The sequence below is a fragment of the Symphalangus syndactylus genome, chromosome 18 (genome assembly GCF_028878055.3).
Source record: "Symphalangus syndactylus isolate Jambi chromosome 18, NHGRI_mSymSyn1-v2.1_pri, whole genome shotgun sequence".
NCBI lineage: Eukaryota > Metazoa > Chordata > Mammalia > Primates > Hylobatidae > Symphalangus > Symphalangus syndactylus.
Window position 1 is genome coordinate 35,365,522 of NC_072440.2, and position 21,005 is coordinate 35,386,526.

The following is a 21,005-nucleotide window of genomic DNA, read 5'->3' on the forward strand; positions in this document are numbered from 1 at the left end:
TCCCACCCCGCTAACTTGGAAAGGGGCAGGGCTCCCGCCTGTTCCTGGCTCCCGCCAGCTCTGTGGAGTGTGCAGCCCTGGCTGTGCCTCCCTGACTGCAGCTGGCTTCATAGTAGCAGCTGTTCCAGATAGGCTGCCGCTGCCATAAATATGACTTTGTCAAATCTGATACTTTTGAGACATATTTTCATTATCTATGTACTAAACAATGATAGCATGGCAAAGTCAATTTAGTCATGAGTCTTCGGATTTGCTCTTATTGTATAGTCTTCATTTTCTTCATTTGTAAATCTGTAGTTTTCAGCAAGGAGATACTTAGCAAAATCCTTATTTAAAATTGATTAATACAGAACTATGTTTCCCCTAATATTTCTGAGACAGGAGGAAGTTACTTTTTTTTTTTTTTTTGAGACGGAGTCTTGCTCTGTCACCCAGGCTGGAGTGCAGTGGCGCGATCTCGGCTCACTGCAAGCTCCACCTCCCCGGGTTCACGCCATTCTCCTGCCTCAGCCTCTCCGAGTAGCTGGGACTACAGGCGCCCAACCACCACGCCTGGCTAATTTTTTGTATTTTTAGTAGAGACGGGGTTTCACCATGGTCTCGATCTCCTGACCTCGTGATCCGCCCGCCTCGGCCTCCCAAAGTGCTGGGATTACAAGCGTGAGCCACCGCGCCCGGCCTCAGGAAGTTACTTTTAAGAAGAGACCTTAGACAAAATTACCAGACTTTTTTTTGGCATTAGATTTCCTTACCTCCAAAAAGATGAAATGCTTTTCTGCAGCTTGGTAGGGGCCATTTTGCAGAGTTGGATTTCTGAAAGCTTTGTTTTATTTTCAAATATTCTTTAGTAAAGAATGTTTTTGTGGCATTGTTCAATTCTAGAATAAAGCAAAAGAAAATAGGATTTTGAAATTAATTTGAGTAAAATGGCAAGAAAGTGACAAGTGAATACTGTAGTATTTTGATACTATTTGAGACAATTCAGACCTCTTTAAGTCAGTGAAGACAAAAGTAGATTCAACATTTTTTTTCTTTACTGAAGCAAATACAACTTCCCCAAGTTCACATTTGGTGCAACTTTGACATGCCTACACACAGAACATAAATCTACTGAGTAGCTCCTATGTCAAGTAGTAGAGAGTATATAATGATAAATAAGACATCGTCCGTCACCTTAAAACAACTGTAGTCTAAAACAGTGGTCCCCAACCCCTGGGTCACAAATGGGTAGCAGTACATGGCCTGTTAGGAACTGGGTCACACAGCAGGAGGTGAGCCACGGGCAAGTAAGCATTGCTACCTGAGGTCTGCCTCCTGTCAGATCAGTGGCAGCATTAGATTCTCATAGGAAGTGAACCCTATTGTGAACTGCGCATGCAAGGAATACAGGTTGCACACTCCCTGTAAGAATCTAACTAATGCGCCTGTAATCCCAGCACTTTGGGATGTTGAGGCAGGTGGATCACTTGAGGTCAGGAGTTCAAGACCAGCCTGGCCAACATGGTGGAACCCCGTCTCTACCAAAAATATAAAAATTAGCTGGGCGTGGTGGCAGGCACCTGCAGTCCCAGCTACTTGGGAGGCTGAGGCAGGAGAATTGCTTGAACCTGGGAAGTGGAGGTTGCAGTGAGCTGAGATGGCACCATTGCACTCCAGCCTGGGCGAAGAAGTGAGACTCCGTCTCGGGAAAAAAAGAAAAAAATCTAACTAATGCACAATAATCTGAGGTGGGAAAGTTTCATCCTGAAACTATCCCCCACTTAAGTCCTTGGAAAAACTGTCTTCCACAAAACCAGTCCCTGATGCCAAAAAGGTTGAGGACTGGTGGTCTAAAAGAAATAAACAGGTAGACAAAAAAGGAGAATAATGTGTTATGAGTGTAACAATAGAATAGCTAGAGTGTAATCTGGGCTCAGGAGTGATAGGGAAAAGGAAAAACACTTGTAGAACTTTAAACTTCATAATCTATTTCATTCTATATGTGATGGGTTGACCACCTGAGTCTATTGCTATATACTTGAGGTAATTTTAAAAATGTGAAAATAACCATTCAGAAGCTTACTAATGAGTTAAAAACGAAATAGTCATTTGAAGTACACAGAGACCAACTGGAGAACACATATGATGGTATTCACTTTAAATGGTAGAAACTCTTTATATCTGAGCCATAGAAAGCAAACCATGATCTGAGTTGGACTGTTTAATGAAGAACAACCTCTTAGGCTGGTGCAGAGCTAGTTACTAACCTGAGAAGTAAACTAGGCTTTCCATCAACCATCCCCTTACTTTCAACCCGCAATGATCACCTGTAGCATTTCCTCAGTTTCCATCCTACTTCACTGCCTTGAGCTTTGGCTCAAGTGATTTGAATTAAATTTTCTCAATTTTTCTTAATCACTGCCTTGGGTTGATTTTTACCTAAGAAATTTAAAGGGAAAACTGATTCACAAAGTTTACAATTAACAACGAAAGGACAAATGTAAAAAATACACTACTCTAGGCAACTGAAGTTATCTATTAAACCTGCAGCTCTAACTCCCTTCCCAATTGCACACCCAAGAACCAGCATATGAGTTAGGGAAAAGGTATTTTCATGCTCACCATGTATGCTAGGGGGTTGATATGACTACAGTGCATTTAAAAATCCTTCATATGTTTAAAAGTTAATCATTTCAAGTTAGATATTCTCTCAAGGGTTTCTGCAGCAATGCATAGCTGTTTTATTAAAGTCCACTTTTCCCACTGCCCATTTATAGCCCTTTAGTGTAAGATGGTTATGACACTATCACTTGGTTGAAGGGGCTTGTCAGTGTCATTCATATTGATGAAGAAAATGAAAGAAATTACCAAATAACATATTCATTTACAGTAATACTGGTCTTTTTCTTAGGACTTAAGAACTGATAACTATGATTCAGGGTATTTTCTGAGAGGTTAAAAATCCACCCCAAAAAGTGGTATTGTATTAACTCTTGGGAAAATTGACTCACAACTTTCTAAATGTTCTTGGAAATGAGACCCATGTGGTGTGTCATATGGCAGATAATACAAACGAAGGTGAAGAGTTTGCAACTTAAGGATTCTTATTATTCCTTCCCTTCCCTTCCTTTTCCTCTCCCTCTTCCTCCTCCTTCTGGAAAATTACAATAAAGGAACCAGTTCAGCAAGAGAATATAATAATTATAAATATTATAAAAATGTACACAAACACTGGAACACCCAGATAAAAGCAAGTATTATTAGATCTAAAGAGAGACAGATAGATCCCAATACCATAACAGTTGGAGACTTTAATAACTCATTCCCAGCATTGCACAGATCTAGACAGAAAATTAACATTGGATTTAAGCTGCACCACAGACCCAATGGACTTAGCAGACATTTACAGAACATGTCACCCAACAGCAGTAGATTACACACTCCTTTCATCAGCACATGGACCATTCTCTAGGGTTGAACATGTGTTAGAACAAAAGAAGTATAACAAAGTGTTAAAACTTGAATTTATGTCAAATAGCTTATTTGGTCACAATGGAATAAAACTGGACATCAAAAAGAAGAACATTAGAAACTATACAAATATGTGGACATTGAACAATATGCTACTGAATGACAAATGTATGAAGAAAGAAATTTAAATTTAAAAAGTATGTGAAACAAGTGAAAATAGAAACATAATATGCCAAAAGCTACAGGACACAGCAAAAGCAGTATTAAGAGGCAAGTTCATAGCAATAAATACATACATCAAAGCACTAGAAAGATTTCAAATAAATGACCTAATGATGTACCTCAAGAAACTAGAAAAGCAAGAACAAACCAAACCCCAAATTAGAAGGAAAGAAATAATAAAGACCAGGGTAGAAATAAATGAAATTGAGACTAAGAAAACAACAACAAAATTAAAAAAACAAAAAGCTGGTTTTTTAGAAAGATAAACCAAATTGACAAACTATTAGCTAGACTAAGAAAAAAAGACCCAAATAAAATCAGAAACAAAAAGATGTCACAACACATACCAAACAAATACAAAGGACCATTAAAGACTACTATGAACAACAAAATATATACCAGTAAATTTCAAAACCTAGAGGAAATGTATAAATTCCTAGACACATACAACCTACCAAGATTGAACAAACAAGAAATAGAAAACCAAATACCAATCACAGGTAACGAGATTGAATTAGTAACAAAAAGTCTTCCAACATAGAAAAGTCCAGCTCTGGAGGCCTTCACTGCCCAAATCTACTGAATCTTTGAAGAATTATTACCAATTCTTCTCAAACCATTCCAAAAAATTAAAGCAGAGGGAAGTCTTCCTAACTCATTCTACAAGGCCAACATAACTCTGATACCAAAACCAGACAATAACAAAAAAAAGTTTTCAGGACAATAGCCCTGATGAAAATAGATGCAAAAATCCTCAACAAAATACTAGCAAATGGAATCCAACAACACATCAAGAAGATGATACACCATGACCAAGTGGGATTTATCCAACAAACGCAAGGATGGTTCGACAAATTCACGGAAACATGGATGAAACAAAGTAAATTTGAATCTGATTTTCATCTTTTCCTAGTGAACTGTTAAAAGGTTACAATCTAGTCTGAGAAGTCCCAATCTCCAGCTGAATATGCAGCCTGATGACAGAGGCATATAAAATAGACAAAAATTAACAAAAAACAAAATTTCTTTACTTGACACTTTGTCAAAACGGAGCTATAGATTTTACAATATGTGAGTCATTATAGTAAGCAATGTATGCTTAGCAAATGTTAATATTTAGGAGTTTCTATTAAGTAAGATTTAGTTAAAATTTGTCCATATTAATAATTCCATTTAGTTTTTGGTAGTACAATATTGGGTACTCATAATTGAGTATAATTTTTTTACCAGAATAAAAAGCCGTTGCAATCATTTTAAACCCTTTCCCCTAAGAGAAATCTGTAGCAGGTGGGTCCTTGGATTTCCTTGAGGGAAGAAGGATGCACCATATATTTATTCTCTTCAGTTTTACTATTAATGTAGTACATACTCAGATCCTCATTTGGCTCCTTTATGGCTGAGAGGAGAATGTGAAGATAGAAAATTTCCCACCTAACATTTAGCACCCAGTAGTGTATTCTATCATTCTACCCTTAGTCATTCTCTATGTTCCACATTCATTATCTCTTCATTAATATTTTAAATATTGTGTTATATTACATCTTTACATGAAAATTAGGTCAACAAATCCTTGCTCCAATTTGACTTTTTTCCTGTCCAAGGAGAAAGACCTTAACCTTAAGAACATTAAGAAGGTTGAGAAAATTTTGAGTTTGGGGGAAAGATGTAATAATTGTACTTAGATACTTATGGATTTATTCTCTGTGACTCCAAAGGAAATAACAAGAACCAAAGAATAAGGGGTAGTGGAAGGCAGACATGAGGAATAAATAATCAACAACACTGCTTCAAATGGAACTTCCTTAACACTAGAAATGTCCAAGACTGAACAACTACTAGTTACAGTGTTTTAGAAAGGATCTGAGTGTACAGTAGGGAATTCGAGATGAGGATCTATTCTCATCTATGATTCTAACAGTTTTATGAGTTGGGTAAGTACTGTTTTATAAACTGGAGAATAACAAATTATAGTATATGTGATTTTCAGTAACTTTTTAATAATTTATAAAGTACCTTTAGAACTATAACAAAGAGGTAGAATAATCAGACAATCATGTTAATGAAAGAGAATTGTTACCTGTTTGGAAAAAGACTCTAGAAATAATTGTCCGACACAATGGGCATGGAGTGCTTGAAGGATTGTCTTTGGCCAGAGTCCGTAAGCAGGGCTCACAGAAGATGTGGTGGCAAGGGTAACACATATAAGGGTTGAAATAAACGTCCAGACACACTGCACAGATGTAGCTATCCTTTTCTTCTGCATATTCATTGTCTTCATCTGTACTCATCTCATTATTCAAAGTCTGCAAAACATAAGAAAACTTTTTTCTTAATTTAGTATGAGATTGGTTTCCTTAAGATAGCCTTTATATTTTGTTAAAATGAACAAAAATATTTGAGAAGCATATAAACTGTTCGTGGCATATTCAAAGTGACAGAAATGCTACCTTTCAAAGTCAAGAAACTAAAAATATACATGAAAACCCAGAAGCCTATTTTTCTTTTTAGTATTGTGACATAGTGCTAAGTGCTAAAATATACCTAAACCTATTAAGTATACCTGTATTTTGGCTTAATCAACACTAGATAGGTGTTAGGTGTACCAGTCTCAGAATTATGTAGATTCTCTATCTACCCCATTCCTACCAGAGCAAATAACCTGGTTGTCACAAGGTCATAGGGTTTTAATATGAGCATCCATGCATGATGAAAAGTGAAGGCAGAAGGCGTCATACTTCATTCTCATACTGCGTGTGGAACATTCTCTATTCTATATTTTGTGTCTTCCTGGACCTCAAAGAAAGAGCCAAAGCCTAAGGGGTGTCAGGAGGAAAGCAAAGCAAAGAAGCTGAGAGTAATTATGGGATTAGCCTTGCTATGGGGAAACATGATGAGCCTCTCTCCCCTCCCAAATGGAATTGTTAGGAAAAAGATACAGCAGGTTCTTGAATAATGTCATTTCATTCAACATTGTTTTGTTATAACGATGATGAGAAAAAAAAAAAACTGATTTCCAGCTGGGGCTGCTGTCTGTGTGGAGTTTCTGTCTGTGTGGAGTTTGCATGTTGTCCCCACGTTTGTGTGTGTTTTCTCTGGGTAATCCAGTTTCCTCTCATATCCCAAAGATGTGCATGTTAGGTGCACTGGTGTGTCTAAATGGTCCCAGTTGGGGTGAGTGTTGGTGTGTGTGAGTGTGCCTTGTGATGGGATGGTGTCCCATCCAGGCTTGGTTCCTGCCTTGTACCCTGAGCTGCCAGGACAAGCTCCAGTAATTATCTTGTTTTATTCATCTTTTGTTAATGCATGTATGGCTCACATTTATTTCAGTGTTTAATATTAGAAGTGTTTTGGTCTTTAGAAGTTTGGTGATGCTTTTGTGATCAGAAATAGGCTGTAAAAATTGAACTCTTTATTTATATCAATTAGCCTATGGTAAAATTGGTGGTGTTATTTTGCTTAAAGTCACTGATAGTAGATTGGTGCAAAAGTAATTGCGGTTTTTGCTACTAAACTGCAATTACCTTTGCATCCACCTAAAACATCACCAGTAGGTTCTTGGAAATGGTGACTTTAAGCAAAATAAATGAGGATTTACTGTAGTTAAGAAAGAGGCAGCTCAGAGGTTAATATTAATAGTAGAAGGTTTGTCAGCAGAATTCCTGTAACTCACAACTTCCTCATTTGTGAAATTGCTGTGAGGATTAAATGAGGTAATCCACTTAATACATTTAGTATGGTACTTGGCACATAGTAATTAATTATCAAAAAATGTTAGCCACGGCCATACTTCTCTACCCTCCCCCATCCCTTCTGCTCTTTCTCTACAGGTTCTGTAGTTTTTGCTAAAGCCTTGAGAATGTTTTTCTCAAACAAAGCATTTAAAACAGTACTTATAATATAAAACATACTATAAGTGTTTACTGTTATTATATTCTATTTGTATTATTATTATCATTATTATTATTATTTTGACACTGAGTCTTACTCTGTCGCCCAGGCTGGAGTATAGTGGCATGATCACTGCACAATGAGCCTCTGCTTCCTGGGTTCAAGTGATTGTCCTGCCTCAGCCTCCCAAGTAGTTGGGATTACAGGCATGCGGCATGGTGCCTGACTATTCTTTGTATTTTTAGTAGAGACAGGGTTTCACCATGTTGGCCAGGCTGGTCTTGAACTCCTGGGCTCAAGTGATCCACCCGCCTTGGCCCCCGAAGTGCTGGGATTACAGGCGTGAGCCACCACACCCAGCCTATATCCTATTTGTATTCTTAAGATTAATCTTAAGTGTTAACAAAAATAGTTGAAGTTCAGTATCTGTAATCTCCCCCTTCTAAACAAGACATTATATTCTCAACTCCAAACACAAAGATGCCTTCTACCTCTACTTGTCAGGAGCACGTTCTTTAAAACTGTTAATCTATGCATTTTAACTATATTTTATTCTTCTGCTTATTTTCATTCTTTGGCTTATTTAACAATGCTTTTTCATATTCCTTATTGTCCTCTTTGTTTTTATTTTGTTCTTTATTTTCATAGGTTTTGGGGGAACAGGTGGTTTTGGTTACATGAATAAGTTGTTTAGTGGTGATCTGTGAGATTTTGGTGCACCCATCACCTAAGCAGTATACACTGAACCCAGTTTTATCCCTCACTCCCTTCCCCCTTTCCCCCTGGGTCCCCAAAGGCCATTGTGTCATTCTTATGCCTTTGCATCCTCATAGCTTAGTTCCCACTTATGAGTGAGAACATACAATGTTTGGTTTTCCATTCCTGAGTTACTTCACTTAGAATAATGGTCTCTAGTTCCATCCAGGTTGCTGAGAATGCCATTATTTCATTCCTTTTATTGGCTGAATAGTATTCTGTTTTTTATATTTTATATATATATATATATATATATATATATATATATATATATATATCACCAACAGTGTAAAAGTGTTCCTATTTCTCCACAGCCTCACCAGCATCTATTGTTTCTTGACTTTTTAATAATCGCCATTCTGACTGGCATGAGATGGTATCTCATTGTAGTTTTGATTTGCATTTCTCTAATGATCAGTGATGTTGAGCTTTTTTTCATATGTTTGTTGGCTGCATAAAATTGTGAGAAGTATCTGTTCATATCCTTTGCCCACTTTTTGATGGGGCTGTTTTTTTCTTTAAGTTTCTTATAGATTCTGGATACTAGACCATTGTCAGATGGCTAAATTGCAAAAATTTTCTCCCATTTTGTAGCTTGCCTGTCTATTCTGATTACAGTTTCTTCTGCTGTGCAGAAGCTTGTTAGCTTAATTAGATCTTATTTATCAATTTTAGCCTTTGTTGCAATTGCTTTTGGCGTTTTCATAATTAAATCTTTGCCCGTGCCTGTGTCCTGAATGGTATTGCCTAGGTTTTCTTCTAGGGTTTTTGTGGTTTTGGGTTTTTAAGTCTTTAATCCACCTTGAGTTAATTTTTATATAAGGTATAAAGAAGGAGTCCAGTTTGTTTTCTGCATATGGCTGGCTGGTTTTCTAAGCACCATCTATTAAATAGGGAATCCTTTCCCCATTGCTTGTTTTTGTCAGGTTTGTCGAAGATCAGATGGTTGTAGATGTGTGGCGTTATTTCTGAGGTCTCTGTTCCGTTGGTCTATATGTCTGTTTGGGTACTAGTATCATGCTGTTTTGGTCACAGTAGCCTTGTAGTACAGTTTGAAGTCAAGTAGCATGATGCCTCCAGCCTTCTTCTTTTTGCTTGGGATTGTCTTGGCTATATGGGCTCTTTTTTGGTTCCTTATGAAATTTAAAGTAGTTTTTTCTAATTCTATGAAAAATGTCCATGGTAGTTTGAGAATAGCATTGAATCTATAAATTTCTTTGGGCAGTATGGCCATTTTCATGTTTGTGTCCTCTTATTTCCTTGAGCAGTGGTTTGTAGTTCTCCTTGAAGAGGTCTTTCACACCCCTTGTTAGCTGTATTCCTAGGTATTTTATTCTCTTTATAGCAACTGTGAATGGGGGTTCATTTATGATTTGGCTGTTTGTCTATTGTTGGTGTATAGGAATGCTTGTGATTTTTGCACATTGATTTTGTATACTGAGAGTTTGCTGAAGTTGCTTATCAGCTTAAGGAGGTTTGGGGCTGAGACTATGGGGATTTCTAAATATAGAATCATGTCATTTGCAACAGTGACAATTTGATTTCCTCTCTTCCTATCTGCATACTCCCATTTTTTTTCCTCTTGCCTGATTGCCCTGGCCAGAACTTCCAATACTATGTTGAATAGGAGTGGTGACAGGAGGGCATCCTTGTCTTGTGCCGGTTTTCAAATGGAATGCGCTTCCAGCTTTTGCCCATTCATAATTTTTTTTTTTTTTTTTTTTTTTTTTTGAGACGGAGTCTCGCTCTTTTCCCCAGGCTAGAGTGCAGTGGCGTGATCTCGGCTCACTCCTCCCGGGTTCATGCCATTCTCCTGCCTCAGTCTCCTGAGTGGCTGGGACTACAGGTGCCCACCACCACGCCCAGCTAATTTTTTGTATTTTTAGTAGAGATGGGGTTTCACCATATTAGCCAGGATGGTCTCGAACTCCTGACCTCATGATCTGCCCGCCTCGGCCTCCCAAAGTTCTGGGATTACAGGTGTGAGCCATCGCGCCCAGCCTTAATTAGAGCATTTATAATATCCCTTTTGTTTTCTGGATCTGTTTTTCCTTGTGTCAGGTTTTTTGTTTCTTCTTTTACATTATTGATATTCCTCAAAAGTCTGACAATATTTGCTTTATTTTTATATACAAGGGATTAAGTTTATTAGTATAGTTAGCTGACACAGATTCCCTCACTTGTGTAGGTCTTTTTCTGCAAGACATCACTACTCTGAATAGAGGAATTGACTGCAAATCTTAAATGAATGAAATATGTCAATAAACATGTACCTTTTGTGTATATAGTGGGAAGCAAGCATACAGGCTGAGGATTCTCACAATTGCTAAAATACAGAATGTTTTCCTAGGGAGTGAAGGACTTACTTCACTCATGAGAAGTGCCTTTCCATGCCCACCATCAATCTATTTCCAGACTCTGCTTTTCCCTCCAGCTCCAAGAACCAGGCACGTCCTTGAATTTAGGAAGGAGCTCCCACGGTGTTATCAGAGTGTAAACGTCAAAGCTAGATATTCTTTACATGGGAATTGGAAGGGCAGGATCAAGACTAGGCCAACTATTCAACAGGTTATCTAGTAACAATTATAATGTTCACACCTGTGGCTCTAAACCTTTACTGCCTATCAAAATCAGCTGGAGAGCTTGTTAAACTAATGCTGGGCCCATCCCTAGAGTTTCTGCTTCAGTAGATCTGGGATGGGGCCTGAGAATTTGCGTTTTTAATAGGTTCCCAGGTAATGCTGATGCTGTTGGTTCACACTTTGAAAACTGATTCATATCATGACCTATATTCCTGCTACCTGGCTGATTTTTTTAAACAACGTTCAGATTATTTTAATGAATACAAAGTTCCCCCAAAGTCCCACTGTTCTAGGTCTTATGGCACCTGCCAAATCTTGTAAAAATAAAGATTCAACTGTACATAATATTTGTTTTGTTTTGACTACTGCTAGTTTGTTTTCATAATAAAAGGCTGCAGGCATCCCTATAACTTGTATGACACTCCTCACTCACCTATTAAAAGGAAACACTTCTTCCTCAGCCGGATAATATTCTCAGGAGCTTAAATCATATATTCTGCATTGCTCACAGGGTACATGATGTACTTATGACCATAGCCAGCCCACCCAATGGGAGCAGGAAAGCTCTAGACTTTGAAAAACATTTATATTTTAAATTTTTTAAAAAGTGTATTTCTAAATAATTTCAAGTTTATAGAAAAGGCACAAAGAATAGTATAAAGAACTCTACCTTATCCTCAGGTTCATCAATTGTTAACATTTGCCTTTATCATATTCTCTTTCTCATTCATATTATTTCATATAATCACACTGCACATCACAATAATCAAAATCAGCGAATTAAACATTAACACAATAGTATAATGTATAGTACATCAAATTTTACCAATTTTCCCAGTGGTGTCTTTTATAGTAATTATTTTTTTAAATGAAATAAAGAATAATTTTATTGTCAAAAATGTGGTTAGGATCCTTTATTGTGGTATATGCTTCACAAGCATGTGGCTGAGAACTCAACCTCAAGGTAACCTTTTTATAGATACAAAGGTTTTTTTTTTTTTTTAAACAACAGTTTTAGGTTCACAGAAAAATTGTGCAGAAAGTACAGAGAATTTCCATATACTTTCCCTACACACGCACATGCACACACACAGAGTTTTGCCTATTATTAACATCTCGCATTAGTATGGTACATTTGTTACAAATGATGAATGAACTTTAATATATTATTGACAACTGAAGTCCACAGTTTACATTAGGGCTCACTCTTTTTGTTGTACAATTCTATGATTTTTGTCAAATGCATAATGTCATGCATCCTAATTGATTTTTGATCTTGAAATTATTCCAGGTCTCTGATGAGAACTCTCAATTCTACATCAGTTTGTTTTTTCTTGGGCATTTAAAAAATCAATTTGCTTCATTTTCTAAATAAATGCAAATCCAATTGTTTTTTACTGCCTAGAAATTCCTGAGTCTGTTCAACTGATAGTATATTGCTGTATTCCAGCAGTAAGACACATTTATTATTTTAAAAAATACCCTTTTCTATAATCCCACCTTTAACTATCAGCTGAAAAGAAACAGAGTATCACTTTGCTTTCACTAAAAATTGTCTAAAAAAGTATGTATAAAGTGAAAATTTTCACCTAGTCTTATTTTATATATGTATGTATGTGTGTATATACAATAGTTCCCCCTTATTTGTGGTTTCACTTTCTGTAGTTTCATTTACCATTTACCTGAAAATATTAAATGGAAAACTCCAGAAATAAGCAATTCATAAGTTTTAAATTGTGTGCCATTCTAGGTAGCATGAAGAAATCTTTTGCCATCCTACCCAGGATGTGAATCATTTCTTTGTTCAGTGTATCCACTTGGTATACACTACCACCTGTTAGTTATTTCATACATGTCTCAGTTATCAGATTGACAAATCACAAGAAGAAGGGTGAGTATGGTATAATAAAATATTTTGAGAGAGAAGAGGGAGAACATATTCACATAACTTTTATTACAGAATATAGTTAATTGTTCTTTTTTTATTGTTAATCTCTTACTGTGCCTAATTTATAAGTTAAACTTTATCACAGGTTGTATATATAGAAAAAAACATATAGTACACATACAGTACACACAGCACAGATGGTGCCCATTTTAAAATGGTTCAACTTAGGATGGTGTGAAAATCATATGCATTCAGTAGAAACCATACTTTGAGCACCCATTGATCCATTCTGTTTTTTACTTTCAGTGCAGTGTTTAATAAATTACATGAGATAGTCAATACTTTATTATAAAACAGGCTTTGTGTTAGATGATTTTGCCCAACTGTGGGCAAATGTACTAATGGAAATGTTCTGAGCACATTTAAGGTAGGCTAGGCTACACAACAATTTTTTGGTAAGTTAGGTGTATTAAATGCATTTTTAACTTATATTTTCAATTTAAAATGGGTTTATCAGGACATAAACCCATAGAAAATTGAGGAGCATATGTGTGTAAACATATATATATATATATATATATATATATATGATTTTGGTACTATCTGCTGCTTCAGGCATCCACTGGGGGTCTTGGACCATATCCTCTGTGGATAAGGCAGGACTACTGTGTGTGTGGGTATATATATATATATATATATATATATATATTATATAAATATATAAATAGCTATATATAATATATAAATATATATATACCTCACTTGATCATGCTTGGCTTTATTGGATTTTGCAGATATTGCTTTAAAAAAAAACAAATTATAGGTTTGTAGCAACCCTGTGACAAACAAGTCTGTTGGCATCACTTCTCCTAATAGCATGTGCTCATTTAATATCAGTATTTTTTTAGCAATAAAGTATTTTTAAACTAAGACATACATTTTTTACACATAATACTATTGCACACTTAATAGACTACAGAACAGTATAAACATAACTTTTTATATGCACTGGGAAACAAAAAAACTCATGTAACTCATTTTATTGTGATATTTGCTTTATTGTGATGGTCTGGAACCAAACCAATAGCTCTGAGGTATGCCTGTATATGTGTGTACACGCATACATACACACACACATATAGTTGACATGGGTTTGAACTGGGTGGGTCCACTTACATGTGGATTTTTTTGAATAAATATAGTTGGCCCTCCATGTCCGCAGGTTCTGCATCTGCCATCAAACATGAATCTAAAATGCAGTATTTGTGAGAAGTAAAACCTGTGGATATGAAGGGCTGACTTTTCATATATCTGGGTCCCAACAGGGCCTACTGTAGGACTTGAGTGTGTGTGGATTTTAGTATTTTCCAGGGGGGTGTGAAGGGTCGCTGGATGCGTCCCCCTTGGACATTGAGGGACATATCTGTATTTCAGTGCAAAATTAATAATATTCTCTTGGATTACAGAAATATACCACAGAAGTAAAGGATAAGCATTCAAATTGCCTTCTCCATCAACACAATTATATTTCATATATTCAAGACTCTTAAAGATTATATTAGGTTAAGTACTAAATGTGTTTGATTTATATATTTTTATTTCTAGTTTAATGGTTAAAAATAAGGGACCTAAGCTATAGCATATCCAAAGTCTTGTATCTGTTGCAATCTGAAGAATGCAGGGACAATTTCGCAAAAATGTCACTACCTTAAACCCTAAATGTCAGAGTGCATTACAAGACCATAGTAAGTTCTCAACAAATTATGCATGGATGAATAAATATCACTCAGACCACACATTGTCCTCTGCAATTAAGCCTCTTCTACAGTACAAACATTTCCAGAAAGGGACATCTCACTTTCTGCAGTATCTTGGTGTGAGTTTATTAAATCACATTCCTCTCTAGCAAAATAAAAGATAGGGTATTTGTAGGAGATAAATATTTAATGGGTCCTTTAGGATAACAATTCTTAAGTGTGATTCACAGATTCCTGAGAGCAAAAAGACCCTTTCAAACGATTAATGAGGGCAAAAGTAAAGTATTCTCATAATAATACTAAAAGCTGGGGACAGTGACATGTGCCTGCGATCTCAGCTATTCTGGTGGCTGAGGCTATGAGCTCAGAAATTTGATTCCAGCCTAGGCAACATAGCAAGCCTCTGTCTCTAACAAAAACAAAATAAAAACAACAAAATAATATACTGAGATGTTATTTGCCCTTTTCACTGTGTTGGCAATTGTACTGATGGTGTAGAAGTAATAGTGGGTAAAATTGCTCGTGCCTTAGTGTGAATCAAGGCAGCGGGCCAAACTTTACTGAGTCATTATACTCACTTATGGAAAAAAAAGAAAAGCTCATTGCTATTAAGAATATCCTTAATCAATCTGGAAAAATATTAATTTTTATTTTTATTGTTTTTGCCCTTTTAACAATGTGTGTGTGACAGAAATGGGAAGTATCCATAAAGCATTTCAGCTGTATACCAAAGCATAATGGTTATTTTGAGTAAAAAATCTTTTTTTTTTTTTTTTTTGAGACAGTTACACTCTTGTTGCCCAGACTGGGGTGCAATGTCAGGATCTCGGCTCACTGCAACCTCCGCCTCCCAGGTTCAAGCGACCTCAGCCTCCCAAATAGCTGGGATTACAGGCATGCACCACTATGCCTGGCTAATTTTGTATTTTTAGTAGAGAACGGGTTTCACCATGTTGGTCATGCTGGTCTCAAACTCCTGACCTCAGGTGATCTACCCACCCCAGCCTCTCAGAGTGCTGAGATTACAGGCGTAAGCCACCATGCCTGGCTGAGTAAAAGTATCTTTGTTATTATTTGAATTGTGAGCTGCATCAGCTTCTTTTTTCATAGAACATCATTTTTACTTAAGTGTCAGACAAGCTGATTATTCCGATTTGGTTATTTGGTAGACATTTTCACAAAAAAGAACAAAGTAAATCTGTCACTCCAAGGGAAACAACTGACGGTATTTGGTGCCAATCAAAATGATAAAATTTGAACTTTCAAGCAAAAGTCAGAAGTTTGCAAAATTTGTTTTTGCTTACAGCTTCCCAATACTTAATGACTTTTGTTAAGTGACTGGTGATGATATTAACGAATACTTTTTGATACTGCATAATAAAATATGTCAACATTTAGAAGAGTTAGATACTTCAGCAAACGAATATCTTCCAAATGTCTAATGCATGATGTTACAAAAATCACGCATGGGTAAATGAACCAATCAAAATGCGAAGACAGACCCATGGATTTTAATGTAATAGAGTATTTAAAGTTAGTATCAGGTGTCAAGACTACATTGCAACTAGCCTTTAAAATCTAGTACTTGTCAAGTTTTGCTGTTATTATCAAAGACAAATATCCACAATTATTCTGAAAAGCTATTATACTACTATTCCCTTTTTCTGACTGCATGTCTAGCTAGATTTTCTTCACATAATTCAACTAAAACAAGTGGCAATAGACTGCATGCAGAAGCAGACATGAGAATACATCTGTCTTCTATTAAGCCAAATTCTAAAGAGATTTGCAAAAATGTAAAACAATGGCATTCTTCTCGAGTAGTTATACAACATGCAATAGTTTATTATCTTTATATGAATGCATACATATCTTAAATTTTTTTTAGTTTTAATTTCTAATATGGTAAATATTTATAATCCATGTACACAAAAGTTCGTTGGGCTCTCAAAAAATTTTAAGATTGTAAAGGGATCTTAAGACCAAAAGGTGTAATAAGAACTGACACATTAGGAAACGGAAAGCAAAGAAGATTTGAGCATTACACATCTATTAGGTACTATATTAGAGTTTATAAGTACTTAATTGGCAATATTGTCAATATCAATGATAATAGTAAATAAGATTATTTAGGATAAAAATTCAACTTAGGATCTAAACAATGATAAGTTCTATCTATCTGAGACCCAAACAAATAAAAGCTCAAAGAAGTAGTAAAAAAATGTTGGCATGCTGTAGATTTTAGGACAGAGGAGAAAAAATATTTGGTACAGGTTGAGCATCCCTAATCCAAAAATCCAAAATCTGAAACTTTTTGAGTGCTAAGACACCACAAGTGGAAAATTTCACACCTGACACCTTTGCTTACTGATGGTTCAATGTACAAAAACTTTGTTAAACAGAGTAAACAGACAACCTATAGAATGGGAGAAAGCATTTTCAAACTATGCATCCAGCAAAGGTTTAATATGCAGACTCTATAAGGAACTTAAGTCAACAAGCAAAAAACAACCCCATTAAAAAGTGAGCAAAGGACATGAACAAACACTTTTCCAAAGAAGACATACACATGGCCAAAAAGCATTTGAAAAAATGCTCAACATCACTAATCATTAGATAAATGCAAATCAAAGCCACAACAAGATACCATTTCACACCAGTCAGAATGGCTATTGTTAAAAAGTCAAAAAATCACAGATGCTAGTGAGGTGGCACAGAAAAGGGAACACTTACACACTGTTGCTGGGAATGTAAACAAGTTCAGCTATTGTGGAAAGCAGTTTGGTGACTTCTCAGAGAACTCAAAGCTGAATTACCATTCAACCCAGTAATCCCATTATTGAGTATATACCCAAAGGAATATAAATTGTTCTACCATGAAGACACATGCACATGTTACGTTCATCACAGCACTATTCACAATAGCAAAGACATGGAATCAACCCAAATGCCCATCAATAGTAGAGTGGATAAAGGAAATGTACACATACACCATGGAATACTATGCAGCCCTAAAAAGAATGAGATCATGTCCTTTTTGGCAACGTGGATGGAGCTGGAGGCCATTATTCTAAGCAAACTAACAGAACAGAAAACGAGATACCACACGTTCTCACTTAAAAATGGGAGCTAAGCATTGAGTACATATGGACACAAAGAAGGGAACAACAGGCACAGGAGCCTATTTATGGGTAAAGGAAGAGAGGAAGGTGAGGATCAAAAAACTACCTATTGGGTGCCATGCTCATTATCTGGGTGATTAATTAATCTATACAACAAAACCTCATGACACACAGTTAGCCTATGTAACAAACCTGCACATGTATCCCTGAACCTAAAAGTTAAAAAAAAGTTAAAAATAAAATTACCTTCAGGCTATATGTATAATATGTATACGAATCATAAATAAATTTCATGTTTAGACTTGGGTCCTATCTCCAAGATATCTTACTATGTACACACAAATATTCAAAATTCTGAAAATACCCAAAGTCTGAAAAACTTCTGATCTCAAGCATTTTAGATAAGGGATACTCAACCTGAATTTACTTCAAAAAGCCACACACAGATATGGTACCATTTTATAGATCAATCAGCTTTTATTTACAGTGCATTAGATGATAAATAACTTCATTTAAAATGAGAAGAGCTATTGGAAGACCCCAGATGTAAGGTTTCACTGAACACGGCACCAGCTTTTGAGGTTCCTGTGTTTTCTTTGCAATTTGAGCCAGACCTACACACATGCAACCACCTCTAAGGGACCTGCAGTTGGTATTGTGATTTTGGTACCACCTACTCCTGTTCCTGTGTGGGTGTTTTCCAGCACAGAAAAGTAGACATAATTACCAACAATCAGTGAAACGGAACCACTCCAAGCTATGTTGCCTTACTGAAGCTGAACGATTGACAACACTGCAAAGTAACAAGTCGCAATGAACTCCACTAACACAGTTTTTGATGCTAAATGTCTGATTGAACAGAGATGCTCCTCTCCACTTCCCTGTGGTTTGATGCTTTGTCTTATTTTCATTGCTACTTCCTAATTCAGGTTCTTATCTTTATATATGCTTAACAAATATTTGAGTGTGTACTACATACCAGGTACTGTCCCAGGCTCTGACAATATAGCATAGAACTTTTAGGCTAATGGAAGAGAATAAGAGGGTGCTAAGAAACCATGAAACGGAGGAACTCTAATTAGTCTCCAGTCCAGAAAGGCATCTGTGAGGATGTGCTATTTAAGTGGAGATCTTGTTAGAAATCTTTTTGTTACAAGTGGCCAAAAATGGAACTCAATGTGGCTCAATAATTAAAATGGAATTTGTTGGTATAAGACACTGAAAAAATCCAGAAGTATATCTAGTTTCAGGTAAGAACTGACTCAGTAGCCTAAAGGACATCTCTAAGAACCTGAATTTTCTTGTTCTGCTATCTGTGATGACAATTTTTTCCTAATGCGTAGCAGCTTCATTCTCTCTCCCTTGCACCCTCAAATGGCTCTGGCAGCTGCAACTCTCGCATGCTTGTACCATCATACTATCCAAAGAAATAAAGAGGGTCTTTTCCAGTGGCTCTTGCATAATCTCGGATATCCATTCTCTTTCACTGGCCTGAAGAGGGTTTGTTTACCTATCCTTAGGAAAAACCCTATCCTCAGGGAGACAATTGACACTAAATCATTTAATCTAATCAGAGCACATGGTTATGGCTATAAATGGGGGAAAGGTGAATTTTCTAATGGAAAATCAGGAGATTATTGGTAGAAGATGGTAGGAATCGATACTGAAGACGTTTCCCAGAAATGTCCACTAAACCAGACCATGTCAGATCTGAATGGTATGTACAAATTAACCAGGAAAAGAATAGAAGAGAAAGAACATTTTGGGCAAAAGGAACAGTTTATGAAAAAATCTTCAAGAACAGTAAGGACTTTGGAGCAATTGAGAAACAGGAAGGTAGTTTGGTTACATAAAGATAAAACAGGAAAGAGGAGAGAACTTGCAGGCTCCTTTCAGAATTTTGGACCCACACTCTAGTTCATGTACATGTACATCTCCATCTATTTTTTTTCCTACCCGGAGGTAGGAAACCATAGGTCTTTGTGTCTCAAGGATTGGGTACTATACTTTAGTACATGCCATATTGGACACAAAGCAAGTACTTAGTGACTTAAATTCCAATGTGTGATGCAGATCTATGCTTTTACAGTTTGGTTAGTATTTAGTTTGAACTATATCAACCATAACTTACTTCCTCTATCCCAAAGAGCCAGGCTAACAGCTAGCATACTTCAGATCAAAGTATCTGTAATTTCTTTTCTTTTTTTTTGGTAGAGATGGGGTGTCACTTTATTGCCTAGCCTGGTCTTGAACTCCTGGCATTAAGTGGTCCTCCCTCCTAGGCCTCCCAAAGAGTTGGGGTTATAGTAAGCCACTGTGCCTCATCCAAATAATCTGTAATTTCTACCATGAAATTCTTCTTGGTATTTTTAAATCTGGAAGTGATAAAAAGTGTATTACTATACATTTACTTATAGTTGTTCACTAAGCCCATTATTCTTCCCAGGTCCTTAGCTAGATTATATATCCAGAGTTCCTGTGAATTAGGTGTGGCAGAAGAAATGGATTACTGATGTGACTGAGTTTTAACCAAAGGAATGTAAGCAGAAGTGAGATGCGCCACTTCCAGGGTTAGCCCGTATACAATAAATCCTTTCATTAGTGGTCCTCCACACTCTTTCCCCTTCCAGATGGAGGCAGATGAGTGGCAGTAGAAGTCACATACTGAAATATGATAGAGCTACAAGATGGAGGGAACCTGGATCTCTGGATTGCCATTTACAAAAGAACTATGTGCTAATTAGGACTTCACTTGAGTGAGAAATAAAAATTTATCACATAAAACAACTGAGATCTGGTGTTTATTAGTTATAGCAGCTAGTGTTATCAAGTACTACAAAAACTGTTATATCAGTAATAGGTTTTTTTTTTTGCAAAAGCATTTTGCAGTCATAACAAAAACCTAAAATATGAGGCACTGGTTTAGCAGTGAGGAGACTGATACTCAGAGGCTAAAAGATTGAGATATATATTAAGCAATGACAAAACATTTGGTAAAATGTCATCTACAATAACATGGTAGGCAGATTATGTGTGCCTCTGTAGCCTAGATCTCTAGGGGAAGTGGCTGAAATGAAAGTAATTGTGAACATTTACTTTTATTAGTTTAAACCATATGACAAATTATATTAATTTCTGAATGTGGATCCAGCCTTGCATCCCTGGACTAAACCTATGTGGTTGTGGTAATATAAATAATTCTTTTTATACTTGTTGAATTTGGTTTGTTAATACTTAGTTGAGGATTTTTACATCTATCTTCATGAATGATACCGACTAGTGGTTTTCTTGTAAGTTTTTTGATATGAGGGTAATGCTGGTCTCATATCATGAGTTTGAA

General features: G+C 36.3%; 1 protein-coding gene across 2 annotated transcripts in view; it reads right to left on the reverse strand.

The window, feature by feature from the left end:
* RNF180 (ring finger protein 180) overlaps positions 1-21,005 on the reverse strand; it is a 213,657-nt gene that overhangs the window by 44,740 nt on the left and 147,912 nt on the right. Inside the window, exons 6-7 of one of the 2 annotated variants that reach the window (XM_063623242.1) lie at positions 5,750-5,993; positions 753-878 (exon numbers count right to left, since the gene is read on the reverse strand). In XM_063623242.1, the coding sequence (XP_063479312.1) occupies positions 753-878; positions 5,750-5,993 (370 nt within the window). The remainder of the gene's footprint in view (positions 1-752; positions 879-5,749; positions 5,994-21,005) is intronic. The other variant, XM_055252596.2, reaches the window with a different exon arrangement.